This window comes from Marmota monax, unplaced genomic scaffold (assembly GCF_021218885.2).
Source record: "Marmota monax isolate L192 unplaced genomic scaffold, Marmota_monax_Labrador192_F-V1.1 WCK01_AAM20220418_F8-fsc00030, whole genome shotgun sequence".
NCBI lineage: Eukaryota > Metazoa > Chordata > Mammalia > Rodentia > Sciuridae > Marmota > Marmota monax.
In genome coordinates this window covers 16480005-16501635 of record NW_026691988.1, presented here as the reverse complement: position 1 = coordinate 16501635, position 21631 = coordinate 16480005, and the positions used below count along the sequence as shown (strand labels likewise).

The 21631-nt window shown below is 35.5% G+C and overlaps 1 protein-coding gene across 6 annotated transcripts in view; it reads left to right on the top strand.

Annotated features, from left to right (window-relative positions):
- The first annotated feature begins 2830 nt into the window (after window positions 1-2830).
- The window catches only part of Shprh (SNF2 histone linker PHD RING helicase), an 82982-nt gene continuing 64181 nt past the window's right edge, over window positions 2831-21631 (top strand). For 3 of the 6 annotated variants that reach the window (XM_046450948.2, XM_046450985.2, XM_058581855.1), the window contains exons 1-7: window positions 2832-3036; window positions 6150-6344; window positions 13356-14026; window positions 15195-15324; window positions 17353-17571; window positions 19931-20009; window positions 20969-21119. In XM_046450948.2, the coding sequence (XP_046306904.1) occupies window positions 13388-14026; window positions 15195-15324; window positions 17353-17571; window positions 19931-20009; window positions 20969-21119 (1218 nt within the window). In that variant the 5' untranslated portion in view covers window positions 2832-3036; window positions 6150-6344; window positions 13356-13387. Of the gene's footprint in view, window positions 3037-6149; window positions 6345-13355; window positions 14027-15194; window positions 15325-17352; window positions 17572-19930; window positions 20010-20968; window positions 21120-21631 lie in introns of those variants that run through there. The other 3 variants (XM_046450977.2, XM_046450967.2, XM_046451000.2) reach the window with 3 other exon arrangements.

Sequence of the window (21631 nt, the reverse complement as noted above, 5' to 3'; positions counted from 1 at the left end):
TCATCATTTAATCCTGTTTCTGTCCCCAAAGGAAGTTAAATTTGCATTACACTAATTTATCTACTTCCTCTCAACCAGCCCTCCAAGAGAACAACTTTTGTCATTCATTTGTAAAATAGATGTCCTAAATTAGGGGTGTGGCAGACTAAAACTACTGTCAAAAAGAAGTGGATCTGTAATCACTTTGGTTAATGAGATCACATAAGGAAACAAGTGGTCTAACTGCCCTTATATTGTAGGCATACCTCATTTTATTGAACTTCACTTATTGTACTTCACAGATACTGTGCTTTTTTTTTTTAGAGACAGTGAGAGAGAGAGAACGAGAGAGAGAGAGAGAGAGAGAGAGAGAAAGAGAGAGAGAGAGAGAATTTTTTTTAAATATTTATTGTTTAGTTTTCGGCGGACACAACATCTTTGTTTTTTTTTTTTTTTTTGTATGTGGTGCTGAGGATCGAACCCGGGCCGCACTCATGCCAGGCGAGCGCGCTACCGCTTGAGCCACATCCCCAGCCCAAGATACTGTGCTTTTTTGAAAATGTTTTTATTAAGGAATTTTAGTTATACATAATGTTGGGGTTCATTTTAACATAATTATACAAGCATGAAATTTAATTTGCTCCAATTCAATACCCAGGACTTTTCCTTTTCCTCCCTTCTCCTACCCCTTGTTCTCTTTCCTTTATTCTATCAGTCTTTTTTCAATTTATTAAGTTTTTTTCAGATTAGTCAGATTAACATTATAGATATATTACAATGAATTTCACGTGTGTGTGTGTGTGTGTGTATGTATCATGCACTGTTTTTTTTAACAAATGCTTTGTCTTGTTAGTGACTTTAAGTTGAAGCTGAAAGCATATTTGTTCCTCCAAATACCCTAGGGCTTATGTGAATATTGAACCTGTTCTACCTTTTCTCTATAAATGGATCAACAATGTCTAGATGATAGAAGATGTGTTAACAACATGGTTTGTTCACTATTGATATTTACTGCTCTGAAAAAAAGATTCCTTTCAAAATATTTCTGCTCTTTAACAATACAACTGGTCACCCAAGAGCCCTGACAAAAGATGAACAATGAGGGCTGGGATTGTGGCTCAGCAGCAGACAGCTTGCCTGGCACGGTGGGGGGCGGGGGGGGGGGATAGGGGACAGGGGACGGGAGCCTGGTTCAATCCTCAGCACCACATAAAAATAAAGGCATTGTGTTGTGTCCATCTACACCTAAAAAATAAATATTAAAAAAAATGAACAATGAGATTAATGTCTTCATGCCTGCTAACACAAGATCCATTCTTCAGCCCAGGGAACAAGGAGTCATTTTGACTTTCGTGCATTTATGATTCATGGGGTCCGGTGTTAAAAAAATCAACATCAACAAGTTTGAAAGAAGTTGATTCCAACTCTGATGAATGACTTTGAGGAGTTCAAGACTTCTGTGGAGGAAGTATCTGAATATGTGCTGGAAATAGCAAGGGGATTAGAATTACAAGCAATGCCTAAGATGTGACTAATCCTACAATCTCATGATAAAACATCTGTGCATAAGTAATTGTTTCTTATGGATAAATGAAGAAAATGGCTTCTTTAGATGAATTTACTCTGTGGAAGATGCTGTGAACATTGTTGAAATTACAACAACAAAAGATTCAGAATATTACTTAAAGTTAATTGATTAAGCTGCTGCAGGGTTTGGGAGGATTGACTACAATTCTGAAAAAAAGTTCTGTGGATAAAATGCTACAGCATTGCATACGACAGAGAAATCTTTCATGAAAGAGTCAAATGATGCAGCAACTTTATTGTTGCCTTATTTTAAGAAATTGCTGTAGCCACTCCAACCTTCAGCAACCACCTCTCTGATCAGTCAGCAGCTTCAACATGGAGGTACGCCCTCCACCAGGAAAAGGATTATGCTGCACTGAAGGCTCAGATGATCATTAGCAATTTTAACAGTAAAATATTTTTAAATTAAGATGTTTATGTTGTTTTCTTAGACAATGCTATTTTGCACTACAAAGACTATAGTGTAAATATAATTTTTGTATGCACCAAGAAACCAAAAAAAACTTATGAGACTCTCTTAATTGCAATACTCACTTTATTGTTGTCTGGGACGGAACCTTCAGTAGATATGCAGTATGCCTTTACAGGATTTGAATTGTATGAACACCTAGGGGTTCACTATTACCATCTTCTATGTCCAATCAGTTGATTCTAATTTCTGTAATTCACTAGATTGATAGCATCTAATAGGTGCAAGAACTCAGTGTTGTCAAGGGTGAACAGATGTCTTACACCTGGGGGTTACCAGAGATACAAGGAAGAAAAATGAACGATTTTTATGTGGAATGAGCTCTGGTGATTCTAATATTGAAAAACATTCCATAGAGAAAATGTTCAAAGGATATACAGGGTGCTTAGCAAAGACAAGATTAAAAATTCCATTGAAAATTTGAAAGGAAGAATTTGTTTAATTGAATGGTAGTATACTGAATTCACCTTTATAGTTAAAATCACATCTCTACACAATTTACAACTGGATCTCTAGTTTAACATATTGCCCATGATTACCATATTTATACGTATTAATTAAGGTAAACGAATTACACCTATCCCCGGTTTGCCCCGCCCACATCTGCTAATAAGCCCCGCCTTCTGCTTCGGGATTCCAGCCAATCCTGTATTTCATAACATCCTTGAGCAGAGCTATCGCGAGACTCTCGCGGTAGCCTTAGATGGGCTTTAACTGAGTGGACTTGCGCAGAAGAGACGCATGAAGCCAGAGCGGGACACAGGGGGCGGGGCGCTCCGACGTGCGCGTTCACTTTGACCCCACGCTCCAGCGCGCACCCGGCAGCCGGGGGCTGTGGTTTTGGGCCCCCCTGAAAGCCGACGCTACCCAGCATACCGCGCGCGTGCCCACCTTAGGCGGATGTTTGGTGGGCGGCGAATGCCTGCTGGGGGTCTGCAAGGGCATTTGAGGGACCCGGGTCTAGCGCAGAGAGACTCGAGAGGCTTGGATAACCAGCCGAGGTAGGTGCTTGGGTTATGGTGGGTCAGGGGTCAGAGGTTGCGGAGGGAAGACGTCTCTGGCCTCCCAGGGCCACGGAGAGAGGACTTGGGTGTCCCGGACCTCGGGAAGCGCAAGGGCTGAAGGGGAACGGCAGCGCGAGCCACCCGGACCCCATCCTCTTCCCAGACTTGCGGGCCTCCGGACCGCAGCAGCTTTCTCGGGGGCTGGCGCGGGGCATGGGAAAGGTGGCCATTCTTCTCGCCGTGGATTGGGGCCTGCGGTGTGCGGTGTGGGGTCGAGACCACGCTTCACTGCCAGAGGGGCGGTAGTCGCGGTCGGCGGCCTTGGGGTGGCTTGTTTGCCCAGCTTGCTAGGAATGGTCGGCTGCTTCCAGCCCCGCTCCGACTCCTGTAACCTCTTTTGCTTCTTTTGGGAGGATATCTGGGTATCTTCGTATACTTACCTATGCCCCCTGGAGGCTGGCACTGGGCAGCCTCCCGGCTTCTTGGTGTGCGGGATTGTGTAGACTTAAAGGGGAGGCAGGGACTTCCAAGTTCGTCTGACTGAAAGTTCTGTTACCTTTGGAGTTAGATTAATTACATTGCATTCAAAATCGCTCTTGCACATTGTGCATTTGTGTTAGCTGGGTCCATGAAGGAAGGTGTGATTGTATCTGATGATTGACGATCCCTGTCAGATATACATTATTATTAAATTGTGTCAAGTAAACGTGAGCTCTTTTCTCAAGCAGCTCGGCATTTGCATGAGGTAGAAACCCTAGATGTTTGATGTTTTCCTACTTAAATTAACTTGAGACTGTCACTGAATAAAATAACATAATTTTGAAATTGTTACTGCTATTTTTAGTTTTTCCAGTGGGCGATAGCAGGAATGATGACACTCCCTTGAGTAGAAGTGATCCATAATATCTGTACTGTCAAATTGTGGTAATACTGGATTATCAAGAGATTTCAAGTCCTTTGTAACAACTGGACTTTGTTTGCCTAAACCAACACCTTGGGCAGTGAAATGGCAAATGTATATTTCTAGTTGCCCTTGATAGCCTGAATCATGGTCCGTTATGGATTTGTTGTAATTCAGGATTTGTTTATCATTGAATGAAGGAATAAATCATTTGGAAGGGAATTTTTTAAATTTAATACTCATTTGTTATGTTCTCTTAATAACAGTTTATTTACTTTTTTAGCACTCCCTCTTATTTTCGTTAAAAGGTACAATTTGTTCAGTTCTTTTAACTTTTCCTGCCTCATTCTGGGCCAGAGATAGCAAAGACTATTTTTCTATTATCTGAAGTCTGATAGAATGTGAATTAAAGAGACTTCTCAAAAAAGAAATGTGAATACAGTACTGTAGATCCTTATAATGAAGGAAGATAGGAAGTTAAGAGATCTTTGTTTCACCTTGTTTTTGTATATCATTTTCATCCTGGCACTGACCTGGCTTTGGAGGTAAAATACTGAATAAGATACTATTCTTAGTCAACTTTCAAGAAATTCATAGTGAACCCTGGAGCAATTGGAATCAAGCATGAGAGACCCTTAAGTCAATTTCCTCAGTCATACATGGCAGGAAGGCTTTCTGGGGAATATAGGACAGCCACTGGGAGGAAAGTGTGAGAGGGTGTTTACATCAAAAGGCTTTTTGCATTTAAATGCAGGACAGTAAAAGTGTGACCCATACAGAAAACTTCACATAATTACACTTTGCCCAAATACTAATATTTATGGAGGATGAAGTAGTAGAACAGTCAAAGGTCTGATTCAAAAGGTATGAAGACACATGGAAAAGGAAATGGGATTGGCTTACAGATGTATAGAATTTCACCAGTACTATTAGCTGATGATTATCTTTGACCAAAAAATATCTTTGGTTTAAGACATTATCTCTGGATTCCTTAGGGAAAGAGTCAACCAGATATATATATATATATATTTTTTAATCATGAATTTTGTTCCATTGAGAACTGAACAAAGGGAAAACATACAAGAATGCCTCGTATTTACTTTTCTCCAATTTAATTATTATCGTTGATAAATAACTGAGTCTCTAATGTTAGGAAAATCAGGTTGAAATCAAACCTGTAAAGGAATGTACAGATTATATTGGCATACATGATTTCAAAGACACTGAATGGGTCTTACCAGAGAATGAATTAGTAGTTGAAAGAATGTGTTCTTGGTATACCAGTTTATTTTAAGAAATGTGTGCACACAAAAGACAAAAATTTTAAACATGACACATTGCTTCTATTCATATTCCATTGGCTGGAACTAGTCATGGTACCTTACTAAACTGGGCAGCCATATCCCAACTAGTCTATACTTTGGAAGGAAAGAAATGGATTTCAGCAGGCAACTAGTTATACAGAATAAGGTTTCTCCATTTTGGCAACTCAGTGGAATAGGAAGCCTAAAACAGTAATGAGGATAGTGCCTGTGTCTTATCCCCAGACATTCTGATTTAATTGATTGGGTTACAACCTAGGATTTTTTAAGTGTTCTAAATGTGCGGCTAAATTTAAGAAGCACTGATTTATGGTCCCCATCCAAATTCAGTTAAGTAAAGTGTAGTTTAGAAGACTCTGAGGATGATGATAACATCTACCACATTGTGAATACATGCTAAACTTCTGTTACTGTTCTGTTGTACTTCAGTTATTTATAACTACAATCTTGCTGTTATCCCCATTTTAGAAATGAGAAACTGTCATAGAAAGGTTAGTTTACTATTTCAGTGACACATAGTTGGTAAATACCAAAGCTGGAATTAGAATCTAAGATTTCGAAACTCACATTTTTTTCTGTGAGCTTTGCAGATGTCATTGTTTTTTGGACCTTCATAGTTTGGTTTCATAGTGTGTGATATGTTCTGTGAATGGTGGTTACATAACTGTATTCCACCCATTTATCAAAACTCTTCAAATAGTACTTTTAAAATTTTATATGAAAATCATACCTAAAGTTGATTAACTTTATTGTGTGTGATACATTTTTGGCCCAGTTTCCTTCAACCCATATCCATGCTCTTTGCCATATACAATTCCACCCAGTAAAGAAGTGCAATAGATTTCTCTACATCTTAATTTTGTATCCATCAATGTGATTTGTTTTAGGTCATGGAACCTTAGTGATTTTGATGTATGAAGCGCTTTGAAAAGTACTTGTGTGACTGGATTTGTGTTCTTACACCTCAACCATTGCCATATAATTGTTCCTGAGGTACTTCTTCTATCTCAGGAGGAGAATAAAAACTACGTAAGCAGAGCCAGACTTCTCCTAGAAACCTATCTTACATGAGCCACCCTCAGGTAACCTATTGATCTGTGAGAAAAAATGATTTGCTGTTTCAAGGCATTGAACTTTGGGGTGTTGTGTTATATTGCATGTGTGTGGTGGCAGTAATTAACTGATAAGCTGGTATAACCGAACTTACTAGGGTTCCAGTTGAGTGACTCAGTTTCACATTTTCAGTATGTGTTCTGAGGAGACTGTGACAACAATTAATGCTTAGGAAATTAGGGGCTTTCTATGTATTATTTCTCCAAGATAAAAGAAAATGGTAAAAAAGTCATTAACCATTGTCAGAGACTGATTATAATCCATCACTTGTGCATTCATAAACTAAGCATTGTCTAATGTGAATGACATTTTCATGATTGACTTAGATTAGCACTGTTTGATAAACTTTTTGCTATTTGAATGTTTTATGCCAGTAGTTACATATGGCTACCGGGTACTTGAAGTGCGACTGGTGAGACTGAGGAGCTGAGTTTTTAATAATACTTTTATTTATTTTAAGTTGAATTCTACAAATAGCTTTGTTACTTAGCTGGGCTTGGTTTAGCCAATAATAGACAAAAACTACTTCCTTGGAGCTGCTGTGGATACCATCCTTCTTTGAGTTACAGAGCCACTGTGTTCCTAAATAAATGTTGTGTCAGCAAGGAAGTGGGGATAGATGAGGTAGATAATTACTTCTGATTCTTTTATGGTTATTGGTCTATTCAGATTTTCTGTTTCTTGGGCCGATTTGTTCATTGTAGATTGTTAGGAAATTATCTGTTTTATCTAGATTTTTTAAGTTTATTAGGAAAAAGCTGCTCTTAATATTCTCTGATAATTTTTAATTCCTGCATCTTTTTTTTTGCTTTTTAAATCAACTTTATTAAGAAATAATTTACATATTATAAAATTTTATTTTAAGACTACAATTTGATGAGTTTTGATAAATATATGCTATTTATATAACCACCATTCATAAAACATTTCTGTTATCCCAAATCTTTCCCTCCTGCTCCTTTGCTCTCAGTTACTTCTTTCCAATTTCTGGCTCCTAGTAATCACTAATCTGCTTTATATCACTACATTTTAACTTTTCTTGACTTTCATATAAGTGGAATCATACAGTATGTAGTCTTTGACAACTAGCTTCCTTTACCTTCTTTAATGCTTTGAAATTTTACCATTACTGTTATATACATCATAGTTTGTTTTATCCTTTAAGGCTACTGAAGATTGAATCTAGAGTCTTATATGTGCTAGATAAGGGCTCTACCACTAGTCTTATCCCATCCCAATTTGTTTATTTTTATCCTAGAATAGCATTCCATTGAATGAATATGCCACAGTTTGTTATCTCTTCAGCAGTTGATGGATCTTTGGATCATTTCAAATTTTTTAGCTCATCTAACATTATTAGATTCTGACAAACTTTTCCAAAGTGACTATGTTATATTAAAATATTTGAGAATTCAGTTTCTCACATCTTCAGTCTTTTAAATTTGAACATTCTAGTATATGTAGTGGCATCTCATTGTGATTTTGTATTGACTTTATATTGTTGTAATGACTGAAGATGGTGAAAACAGTTTCATGTGCTTATTTGCTACTTCTAGATCATCTTTGGTGAAGTGTCTGTTCAAAATTTTTGCCCACTTTTTTAAGATAAAATGGTATTACTCCAATTTGTCTTATTGTTTATTTGCAGGAGTTCTTATATATTCTGTAAATAAATCCTTCATCAGATATTGTTTTGCTAATATCATCTCCCATCTGTGGCTTGTCTTATATCCATAACAGTATCTTACGAAAAGCCAAAGTGTTTAATTGTAATGAAGCTTAATTTATCATTTTTTAATACTCTCAGATTCTTTTTTTGTGTGTGTCCTCTTTAAAATATTGTGTCTTTTTTATTATTATTATTTTTACCTGACTCAATGTTACTTGATTTTCTACTAGGAGTTTTCTAGTTTTAGCTATTTATTCTAGTTTATCATCTATTTTGACTTAACTGTTACATATGTTATGTAGTAAGCCTCTAGGTTCACTTTTTTTTTTTCATATGGATACTCATTTATTGAAAGGGATATACCTTCCCTGTTGATTGCCTTTGAACTTCTCTCAAAAATCAATTGACCATACATGTGTGGGTCAGTTACTAAACATTTTATCTTTATTCATGGGCATTATGTCTGTCTTTACACTATTACCACAAGACTTATTGTTGATATAAGTCTTGAAATAAGTGTAATTCATTCAACTTTATTCTTCTTTTCCAAAATTTTTTGGTTCTTCTAGATGCTGGGCATTTCAGTATAATTTGTAGAACCAGTTTGTCAGTTTTTTTCAAAGAAACTTATTGGCATTCTGAATGGTATTACTGCAATTCAATAGATAAATATTAAGGAATTGATAATATTGATATTTTGAGTCCTTCAGTCCATGAACATAATATGTCATATGATAATTATATTATTGTACTCTTTTATCTATTTTTACGTTTGCTGGAAAGTTTTTAGAATAATTTTTTAGATTAAAAAGTCAGTTATATCTTAAATTTGGAAACAAAAATTATAGTTACAGATGCTTTTTATTTCTGCTTTTTGTTTTATTATGTAGACCTACATTTCTGTCTAATATCATTTTTCTTCTGCCTGAAAACAACTTCTGACATTTCTTATAGTATAGGTCTGTAGGTAATCAATCCTTTTGGTTTTTGTCTTTTTTCATCTTCATTTTTGAAATATATTTTGCTGGGTTTAGAATTCTAGGCTAGGAGAAATATCAAAAGCAGAGATAAGACTAATCTGGAGAGATGATGCTTTTCAGCAATTTAATTATGGTATACCCTGCTGCTATTGTAGTTTGTGTTTGTTGTTTTTAAGGTTCTTGTAATTTGCCCTTACTGGTTTTCATTAAGCCTTTTGGTTTTCTGGGTTGATTGTGTTCTTATCAGATTTTGAAAATTTTCTTGCATGGTTTTTTTCAACTATTTTTCTTACCTTCACTCCCTTTCCTGTTAGATTCCAATTGCATCAGTGTTGGATAGTTTTAACATTTTCTAGTAGGTCCAGGTGTTACCGCTGTTGACCGGTGACGAGTTCTTGCTTCCCCAGTGTTGAAGAATAACACCAAAGAAGCACACCGAGGCAAGTTCAGAGTAGAAATTAGAAGTTTATTAAAGGACAGCAGAAAAGACTTCTCCCGAGGAAGAAGGGGACCCAAGAGGTGGAATCTGTGGAAGGGATGTTGTCTCCCCTTTTTATAGTTCTTTCAGTGATGGAATGTAGGTGGGAAGTCCCGAGGGGTGGGACACAGGTGGGCCAAAGAAGTAATCTGGTCAGGAAGGACTTCTGAGTCAGCACCTTTTTGCTGGGGGCTGTTCATTGACATTTCTTTGAGGTGGACTTTGGCCTAGGGCCTTTTCAGGACTTCATTAACATTCCATGAGTTGTCCTGCGTTTCCCGGAATCATTGCCAGCATGGCCTCCATTTCAGATTTCACTCGGTATTAGACCCGATTTACCTAACTACACTGACTACCTAACTTTAAATCTGGCTTCACAGGTGCTCTGTTTGTTGTTTTTAGTGTTTGTTTATCCCTTTAATTCATTTTCACTACTTGCTGCTGTTACTGTGTTTGAATCCACTCTGCTTTTTCCCCCATGTCTTTCTGCTATTGGCCTCTTTTCATATCAGATGTAATTTTTCCATCTACATATCTTCCATTTCTCCTCATTATTGTCATGTTTTCTTCTACTTTCTTGAACATATTCAGAATATTTAGAATAACTGAATGTTTATATTTGGTAATTGTATCATCTGTGTAATTTCTAGATCTTTTTTTCTTTCTTGTCATGGTTCTTTACTGTTTGTTTTGTTTTGTTTTATGCCTGGTGATTTTTTTTTTTGACATTTTGTTCAATTTTATGTTTGTTGTTTTTAAAGTTTGTTAGACTAGATTCAGAATGAACTCATTTTTGTTTTGTTTTGTTTCTGGCTGTTAGTCTAAAGCTAACTTGGGACCACTTATAAGGCAATTCTTCTGAAAATTCTGCATGTTACCTCCTGTATGAAAAGGGTATTTCTGTAAACTATCCCCAGTTATGTATGAGCTGCAGGGATTGTTCCACCTATTTCTTTTTTTCTCTGAATACTTTTCAGTTGTAGGTAGACACATACCTTTATTTTATTTATTTATTTTTTATGTGGTCCTGAGGATTGAACTGAGCCACAACCCCAGCCCCTGTTCCACCTATTTCTGGTGGTCCTTTCTCCATCTTTGTTTCCCTCATCCACAAATATAAATCATTAAATCATTATCATACATACTCAAGTGGTTCCTCTGTGTATCTTTAGAGCCCTCTGTGTGTGCACCTCCTATTTGATATTTTGTTGACGGGTTTCTGTTTGGGCGACTAAAAGGCTCAGGGGTTACTCCAGTTGAACTGGACTAACTGGGCTGCACAAAATAACCACACAAGAGACACAAATACCTTTTTCTTTGGAGTCGCTGTGACGGCTCCTCTGACTTTAAGGGTCTGCAGAAAGAGAGACAGCAAGAGCACACGCTAACCCCTTTTATTGAGGAAAAGCTATTCAAATGAGGCAAGGGGTCAGGTTTCAGGGGACTGAGTCTATCTTCATGATGTCCACTGTCAGCAGGTTGACTGACATTTGGGTAGGCCACACCCAAGGGCACAGTAAGAGAAGGGACACACATACAAGGCACTTCCATGGAAGATTCTATCCTAAACTGGGCAAGGGGTTATATTACAAAAGAACAGGTGAGCATAGCTTCACCCATGGGGCTGTAGCAAGACACACCCATGCACGAGACACCAACCCTCAAACCCAAGAAGGGTGGGGAAAGCTCTGCCACATTTCTTTTTTTTTTTTAATTTTTTATTGTTGGCTGTTCAAAACATTACATAGTTCTTGATATATCATATTTCACACTTTGATTCAAGTGGGTTATGAGCTCCCATTTTTACCCCATATACAGATTGCAGAATCACATCAGTTACACATCCATTGATTTACATATTGCCATACTAGTGTCTGTTGTGTTCTGCTGCCTTTCCTATCCTCTACTATCCCCCCTCCCCTCCCCTCCCCTCCCCTCTTCTCTCTCTGCCCCCTCTACTGACATTCATTTGTCCCCCTTGTATTATTTTTCCCTTTCCCCTCACTTCCTCTTGTATGTACTTTTGTATAACTCTGAGGGTCTCCTTCCATTTCCATGCAGTTTCCCTTCTCTCTCCCTTTCCCTCCCACCTCTCATCCCTGTTTAATGTTAATCTTCTTCTCATGCTATTTGACCCTACTCTGTTCTTAGTTACTCTCCTTATATCAAAGAAGACATTTGGCATTTGTTTTTTAGGGATTGGCTCTGCCACATTTCTGTGACTGAGTGCCTCAGCACCTAACCGGGGAGTGTGACTCAGTCATGTGCAAGGTTGGTCTCCGTCATTTTGTCTTACAAATTCTAAAATGTTTCCTTAATTCAGAAGAGACCACTGGACTCTGGTTTCCTCCTATTGTTCCTGGAAACTGTCTCCTTGTAATAAGCTGGGAGAAGGGCCATCAAGAATCCTACTTCACCTGGGATAGAGGGGTTTCCTGGGATTGATTACTTCCAGAGATTGAATGGCAAAATTTCCAGGTAAACCAGGAAGAGTCAGTTAGGCGCTATGAGATAATTTACTTTTTTCAGGGATCATTTTGACATTTGTTCTGTAATTATATTCATTCTGCTATTACTGAATCATTGACCTCCTCTCTTTCCCTTATTTTTTTTCCTTCTCTCGAATTTTAGCAATTTAATTTGCTTTTCCAAAAATTTTTAACACCTTTTTTATAACCATATCTTTTTGGTGTTATTACGTACTGCTTCTGTTTCATGAAAACAGTATGTTTTCTCCCTAAGAATGTGATGTTATTGACCATCTAGATTGTAAAGTGACTCACATTGTTCCATCTATTTCTTAGGTAAAAATTTGTCTTTTTTGGTTTTTTTTCTTCTCCTGTTGGTGGTCTCTAAATGTTTGATTGTTCCTTGTGAGCTTGTCTTTGCACTTCAAATTCCCTCCTTCACCTTTCATTGCTTCTGTAGCTTGCTTTAAGGGAGAATCCAACATAGCTGCTTCAACTTGTTTTCTACTGTGTTCAATGAGAGTGAGGACTGATGAAACCCGTCCATAGGTAGAGTCCATTGCCATCGACCTTTTTTTCCTATAATCAGTAACAAAAGGACATCTCTTCAGTTTAGGCAATACTCTCACTGGAAAATAAATGTCCCCATTACAGCTGCATTACTTTAACAAGAGAGAAGGTTGATATTCCATGATTGTCTGTGTCTGTGACCCTGTATTCACTTGGGTTCCACTAATAGGTCCACCACCTGGGCCTGGGAATCCTCTGGATGATGCTCTCTAATAACATTCCTGCTGTCACTTAGTTTTTCAGTCTTATTCCTTCTATATTATTAAGAAACTTCTCAAAGTTTCTGGTCAGCTAAGATTTCCCCAGTCACTTTGTTTTGTCTTATTTTCAACAGGGCTATGTGTTCTTGAATTGTTTCTTTAAAATACATTTTTCATTCTTTCTGGGATTTGGAGCACATAGTTAGGGATGGGAGTTAGTAGAAGTAGAGGACGGTAGGCTGCTTTGTGTGCTCAGTTCATCAAGAAATCAAAACACAGTTTCTTTTCTGTTCCACATTAGTCCATAATTTGATTTGTGCTTATTTTATATCTTCCCCTGAAATACAGCACAGTGCTGAGTATTTAGTGGAGACTCAACAAATACCTGATAGGATATTTTATTTAACTTTTTTAATTGGTGCATATCAACTATACAGAATAATGGATTTTATTTTGGCTTATTTGTGCATGCATATAGCAATTCAAAAATATTATTTTTGTTTGTTTCTCTCTGAAAATTTCATGTTAAATTTGTGGTCTTTGAGTTTATGTTGAATTTCTCATCCGGGAATACTTACATACTAAAATCGTCTACTGGTTTCATTTGTCTTCTAGAGTTCACATTTACCAACCAAGAGAAGGTGAAAATGAGCAACCGACGGAAACGCGCTTTTCCAGTGAAGGTAGATGAAGAAAAGCAGCAGCAGCTTCGTTGGAACATGCATGAGGACAGAAGGAATGAACCACTCACCTTGACTGATGATGAGCAGCCCTGCCCAGGTGCAGAATCCTCTTTTGCTGATTGCATCATTCTGGATGACAGCCCACAGGAAGAAGTGGTTTACAGAGACAAGAAGAGGTGTTCACAGTCTGGGAGTGTCTTGAAACTGACTAAAAAAGAAGAAACCATTGGTATTTTTTCCTCCTCTTCTGTAAAGTTGAGTATTGTGATTTCTCCCTATCATTTTGATAATTCTTGGAAAGCATTTCTGGGAGAAGTAACTCTTAAGCTTCTTCCTGAACAAAATTTAATTGAAAATTTTTGTGAAAGGAGTTTTACATTGATGAGTTCAGAGTTAAGCAATGAGTTCCTGATCTATGTTCATTCAGAATGTGAGGAGGTAAAGAAACAAGAAAAAGGCCTCAAAGAATCAATCAGCATTTGTGACAAAAGTATTCGAGTAGAATCATCCTTCACTGGTGAACTGTTAGAAGATTTGGGATGGCTGCAAAAGAAGAGAAGAATAAAACTTTACCAAAGACCAGAAGGAAATCACATTATCAAGGTATTCAGTTTCTGTGGTGTCTTTTAAAGTTCTTCTACATTAGCAGTTCATTTTAAAGTTAACTTGGAAAGTCTGAAAAACCAGCAATAAGTCTCTCATTATCAAGTTTCAAATACACTTTATTTTGGGCTTTCAGTAACTACAGAAAATGTATTATAGCTAATCCTTTCTGGACCACTTTTTTCAAGGAGATCCTCCTGATTCTTCTTTCCATCTGTCTTATCAATGTCTTCTTTTGGTCCTTATCATCTCTTCCTTACTATAACAATCATTTAACCATTTCTGTTTCCTGTTGTACCTTTTCAGATCCTTTATCTAGTTTCTGTACGTGTGTTCCATGCATGCAGTTCTTTCCTGTCTGAAGAACTAAGTATAATTTTTCTAATCTGCTATACTAGTCCCTCCTTTGATATGTCTTTGAGACTCATACTCCATCACTCTTTTTTTGTTCCAGAAACTCCAAATTGATTTGCTTCCGACAAACACTCTGCTGTCTTTCTGAATCTTTCCATTTGCTCTCATAATTCCTTCTACCCGGATTATTTCCTTTCCTTTCCCTAGTAACTCTTGGTCATTTGTTAATATTCTGTTCAGAGTTTATTTAATCCATTAGTGGGTTTTAAGAAAAACCCCCCTCCCAGAATCAATTTTGATTTTGATTTTTGCTTAGGTCATTGTAGTATATTTACATTTTGGTTCACCACCCCCACCTGCCCATATTAGATACATTTTAGTGTTTGATCCAGTAATAAGGATTTCTAAACCTAACTTCGTAAGAATTCTAGCATGTGTGTTAGAACCTTCTAAGGAAGTCTGCGTTTTTAATAAACTTCAGTGATTATTCTGATGCTCATCAAGTAAAGGAATTAATGACTTGGCAGGTAGAATTGGATGTTCTCATCACATTCTCCCAGGTTTGGTTTCAGTTAAGGAAGTATTTTTTTTTTCTAAAAGCTAGACTGGTGTATCTAGCATAATAGACACTTGCATTATTGAAAATGAAAATATCCAGAGGAGATCTGGTAGATATTTAACTAGTACTTGTGTGGGGCAAATACTGTGAATACCTTTAAAAATGATGAAACTTAAAAAAGGGTTTTTTTCTTATGTCCTCATAAAGAATGGTATATTCCAAGTAAAACTATTTTTTGTTAACAATTCTTTGTAGGTTGGAATTTATATTCTGGAAGCTGGCCTAGCAAAATTAGACTTTTTGAGTGATGCAAATTCAAGAATGAAAAAGTTTAATCAACTCATGAAGAGAGTGATGGAAAAGTTATACAATTTTATTATTCCAGGTAATTTTTAAAGTAAATTTTATATTGCTTTTGAATTGTGGATTTTTCTTTCAGCTCCTATACATTACAACCAGAAAATCAGGTAATGAAAATGATTTTAAAAATTTGTATGACCTACATAAAACACTGTGTGGCAAAATTTTACTTATTCGAAATGCCCTTGCTGATATAATTTATTTTACTGTGTTTGCTTAGCTCTGTGCTTAGTTTATAGTAAGCATTCAAGAAGTGTTTGCCAAGGTAGTATGCAAGTTGAAAGGTAGTCTAAATGGATCTGAGGTAGTTGTATTTTTTGTTTTCTTGTGCAAAATTTTATCACACCCAGAGATTCTTGGCCAGCCTTTGTTCCACCTCTCCTTTGCAGTTGTCAAGAGCTTGGTTCTCATAAAGACCAGATGACTTCACTGTGTTTCTTGGCAGAACATTGTATCCTTGGTCAGAATTGCAGTTTCAGAATTATCTGCCATTGGTGGCCAAGGGAGAGTGTGAATGATTTGGTGCATCCAACAGCACTACTGCAAAAACTGCTCAAATTTCTCTTTGAAGAATTGGTAGGGCAACATTATTTCAGTTGGAAATTTTAGAACATTTTCATACTGGAGTATTTTAGAAATCAGTTTCTAAGCTTAGTCAGTGAGTTGATTCTATAGCATATTATTTCATAATACTGCTACTAGTAAATTATTTTGCAAGTTAGAGATTTAGTGGAGAAAAATCTCTGGTTTCAGAATTAACAGGAATGCTTTCAAGTACATGTAGATTCTTTAAAGTTACGATAAAAATCTATAATTCTTATAAAAATAATGGATTTTGAATTTTTAGAAACATGGTTTCTAAGAACAGTTCAAATTTAGATATTAGTACTAAATTGTAGAACTACCTAATTATACAATAATTGAAAATCCAATACAGTGTGTTCTTTTTACTGAAAACAAAAGTGAGCTGTATATTTTTGGTATAATCTTTTAGTTCTAGAGCATATGAATTATATAGACCTCCTTGAAACTAATTCATACATAAACGGTTCACTTTACCTTGAAAGAATGATATTTTTAATAAGGAATCAGCTGAAAGAAGTTACAAATTTATCAACAGTTTTTTAATCAAATTATTCATGTTAGAGTAAGCACAAGTGTTCTTGAATAGGACAGTTGTGCCAACTGAGTGAATCAAATGAATCAGATATTCCTCCCAAATTGACATTTAAGCACTTGTTTCCTAATTAGCAACTGCTTCTACCAAAAGCTTGTCCTTTTTTAGCATGAGAAATAGAATGAGAACTCTTGTCTTAACTTAATATACGTAGAAAATTTGATATTTACATATGGAAATATAATATATATATTTTTTATTTTATTATTATTATTTTTTAACAATAATGGAGATTGGATTCAGGGTTCTCCACCACTGAGCTACATCCCCAGTTCTTTGATTTATTTTTTATTTTGAGACAGGGTCTTTCTAAGTTTTCTAAACTGGCTTCAAACTTGTGATCACTTGCCTTAGTCTCCCAAGTCCCTGGGTTAAGGTGTGAGGCCCCGTGCCTGGCCTGTCCCATTCTCTTCCCCTCTACCTCCCTCCAGCCCAGTTCAAATCTAAAATGATGTAAAAGTGAAATAAGTTATAATTTTGTAAACTTCAGAAGATATTCACAATCAGTTCCTGAGATGGTTATTACATACCCAAAATGGGCCAATATGTCAGCTTCTCTGAAGAGTTATGAAAACAAGACCACCTTTTTTCCTCAGTGGTGAAGGGACAGATACACATAAATATTGCAATATACTGTTATATCCAAAATCTTGTGTGGGCAGAGGACTTTAATTCCAGCCAGAGGAAACAAAAGAAAGTGCCATGGGAAAAGTGGATAGATTTTTGATGAATGAAGAACTAATAGAGATTTCCAGTTGTAAAACACACTGAACAAGACCTGAATTGAGTGAGTGCATAGTATATTTTTAGGATAAAAATTGTGTATAGTTATAAAAGGTAAATCAAGTTGTGACTACATTGTTTTTGAATATACAGATGTGTTAGAAGAAGATGATGAAGATTCAGAGAGTGAGCCAGAGGGACAGGACATTGATGAGCTCTATCACTTTGTGAAGCAAGCACATCAGCAAGAAGCACTGTCTGTACAAGTGGATGTCCAGCATCCTGCATTAATCCCTGTGTTGAGACCCTACCAGAGAGAGGCTGTCAACTGGATGCTACAACAAGAGCATTTCAGAAGCACTCCTACTGGTGGCAAGTATAAGATGCTTAACAAAAGGCACCTTGGTTAGAGGGATTGGTGGGGGTTGGCAGTAATCATTAAGCAAAGAATATTGAAAAGATAGGATAGAATGGGTATTATTATGAACAAAATAATTTCTTAAGAAATCCTTCAAAATAGAAATCTACAAAAATTAATTTGTGGCTTTCCTCATTCAGAAAAGTTTGAAGAAGTTTTTTCTTCCCAAAATGAACACAGTCTTGATTGGAATTTTTAAAAACCAAGAAATTTATTTACATGATCTGTCAACTAATAGTTGCTTTTAAAATCTGATTAGATGAGAATTTTGCTATTCCTCTACAGGAAACTTCGTAATTTGATGTTAAATATTAGGACAGAAAACAAATTTATAGACGTGAGAGATACATGACTATATTTTCTTAGGTTTGCATTTTATTCTTTGCCCCACAAAATAAAGAAAGAAATAAAATTTCACCTATTAAGTATTTTCATGAAAGTAATAGGTTTATGGGAGACAAACTTTATCACTACCTCAAGATGAGATTTTTACTTGATTATAGGAAGTGTATTAACTATTTAGAATTCTTCCTATATATAGATTTATTTTACTTAATGACAAACAGCTGTAATTTCTTCCAGTATTTAAATTTATACTTTTCAACAAACTTCATTTTTTTTTTTTAACTTTTCATTTTGAACAACAAATAGCAATTCATTCCCACTACTCTGGTCCCATTCTCTTGTCCTCTGCCTTCCACCCACCCAGTTCAAATCTGAAAAAAAATAACATCTGACATTGGAATGGTTTCTATTAAGATTCCTAATATGTGGGTTTTGTCTCCCCACTGTTTTTTTTTTCTTTTAATTATTTGTTGAAGAAATAATAGTTCTATAAAGTTTCCCACGTATCATATTACTTTTTCTCTAAAATAAAATATTTTTTCTTTAATTAGTTTTATTAAGGTATAATTTTTATACGTTAAATTGTACTGATCTTAAGGGCATAGTTTGATGAGTTTTAATAAATCTATACATCTGTATAGCCAGCAACCCGATTAAAATAAAGAACTAAAGTGTCCCCAAAGTAGCCACAAGCCACAAATGGCTCTTGAGAGTTGAAATATGATTGTTCAGGTTTAGATGTACTGAGTTTAAATTCATACCAGATTTCAAATAGGAAGAATGTAAAATATCTTAATTTTTATATTGATTACATGTTAAAACATTTTTTAGTTATATTGGGGTAAATAAAATACGCTGTTAAAAACTATTCCACCTGTTTCTTCTTTTTATTTATTAATAAAATTACAAATTAAAAATTACATATGCAGTTCCCATTGTACCTCTATCAGACGGTCCCGATATAAAGTATTGCCATCATTCTGGAAAGTTTCCTCAAACCCCAGTCATTTTTCCTACTTCAACCCTATCAGGAGGCAACCACTGTGACCACAGTTCTGCTTATTTTTGAAACAATGAATGAAATTATAATAAACATACATTTTGGGGAGAAATACGCTTCTTTTGGCATAATGTTGAGATATATCCATCCTGTGTGAATCAATAATTCATTCTTTTTTACCATAGACTGCATTTTGTTGATTAAATCCGTGTGTACCATTTAGCAGCTCTTCTGTCTCTTATTCTCATTAAAACTTTTCATCTTTTAATCTTTTCATTGTATAAACACTTGTTCATCTGTGTTCCTACTTCATCTGTTAATCCCTTAGGAATGCAACAAAAGATTGCTTGAATTTTACTAATGGGTAGAGGCACACTCCCTCCTTGAAAGTTGGCTTTAACAAGTTAAAATATTAAGAAGAAAGATGGTGGAAGATTCTGATGAAAACAAACTTGAGTACTTTTATGTATTATAGTTTTAGATATTTTTTACTTAAATAATCCTTTTCTGACTCTCTGATCCATGTAAGAGGTCAGTAGGATTCAGATAAATGTACTAGTGTACTAGCATATGTCTGCTGAGTTATTTTAAAACAATGGAACTTCTTGAATTATTTATAAGATAAGGAATTGGTTATATACAAGATAGGAATTGGTTATATACATTAGTTTTTTTTTCCTGTTAACCTTGTGTAATTTGCTACAGTTAACTCTTTAATTTTATTACTTGCTTATATGGATTTGTGCTCAAAACAAAGAAATTAAAGAATACTATTAGAAAAACAGACTTGGAGGGATCCTTTTTCACCCATGTGTTAATTATGTAGTTTTTCCTGACTGAGATTTCTCACCATGGGTTTCCAAAATGAGTATCCTAGGGTATCTGGACTTCTTACTAACAGAAAGATAAACAGATTCATTCTTATGGTTATTTATTTATTTATTTATTTATTTATTTATTTATTTTAGATAGTTCCCTGCACTACTTATGGCGAGAGATTGTTACATCTGATGGTTTGAAACTCTTCTATAATCCCTACACAGGCTGGTAAGGCAAAATTTTGTGTGCTTGATTTAAAAATAAATGTAAAACTAGCTTGGCATGGTGACACACACCTGTAATCCCTGTGGCTCAGGAGCCTGAAGCAGGAAGATTGCAAGTTCAAAGATAGCTTCAGCAAAAGTGAGGTGCTAAACATCTCAGTGAGACACTTTTTCTAAATAAAATACAAAATAGGGCCCAGGATATGGCTCACTGGCCAAGTGCCCCTGAGTTCAATCCTTGGTAATTAAATATAAAAATAAAAATACTTAAATGTAAAACTATATGAAATAGTAACATATGTTCTCAGTTTTGGCAGTACCCAAAAGGTCTTATTAGACATTTTTACAGATAGGATATATGTAGAATTAATAGTACTTGTCATTTTTCAGTAAATGAATACAACATAATAGACATAAGGAACTTAGTTATCAAGATTTAAAGAGACATTTTTATTTTAATAAAAGTTATTTTGTTTACTATGGGCCAGTTTTTAGATTTGTCGTGAGATATATCAATTTATAAGAGTTTTAGGAATCATTAACATAATTAGTCAGTAGATATTGCCCTTTATTTATTTTTCTTCACAGATTCATAAGGGTCACAAAAAGACATGTTTTCCTTTTAATTATAAAAAAAAAAAAAAGATGAGTATTTACCAATACCACTTTTGTTTCTGTGAACTTATTTGTTAGCCCAGGCAGTTTTTATTACTATTATTATTTTTATTTATTTATTTACAGTTCTTACATTTACTATTATTATTATTTTTTATTTATTTACAGTTCTTACATTTATGATCTATGAATTTGAATTGTTACATGCTCAGATACAGCTTCAATAAACTTAGGCTTTTATGCATCTCGCAGTTCTCATTAGGAACACTAATTAGGAAAGTGTAATTTTATGTACATTACTATGATATATTTTGCTTGATTTTTTTTTTTTTTTTTTTTTTTTCTCAGCATCATCCGTGAGTACCCACATTCTGGGCCACAGTTGCTTGGTGGAATCTTAGCAGATGAGATGGGTCTTGGAAAGACAGTGGAGGTTTTGGCTCTTATTCTGACGCATACTAGACAAGATGTCAAACAAGATGCTCTCACTCTTCCTGAGGTAGGAGGAGTACTGTAGTGCTTGGGAAAGTGAGGGACATATGTTCTCAAAAGGCATCATTTGTTGAACATATGCTTGGCACTCAAATCAACACTTTCTGTTCGCTCTGTGGCTAATGATTTATATTAGTGGTTAGTTAACTTCAAGTGGGCACAGAGAATGGGATGTTTGTGACCTGGCAGGGTTTTCTCAAGTGATGTTGGCCAACTAGGAAGAGGATATGTGATCACTTACCAAGCATCCAAGCAGTTGGCAAGGAAACTACTACTGACTTCTTAAATATTTTGTTGCTACTACAGAGATCCACATTAACATTAAATATCTTAAAATTGCTATTTTAAAAAGTTAATCAAATCTCAGATATGTAAATTTTAGAATTTAATAATTAGAACTTTGTTAAAAGATATAGGTAGCTTAGTAAATAGATTGTTAGATGAAATAAACTCTTAAGTCCTTGTCCCGAAATATGTACATATTTTTAAAAATAATGGCTAATTGTAGGTTCTGAAATA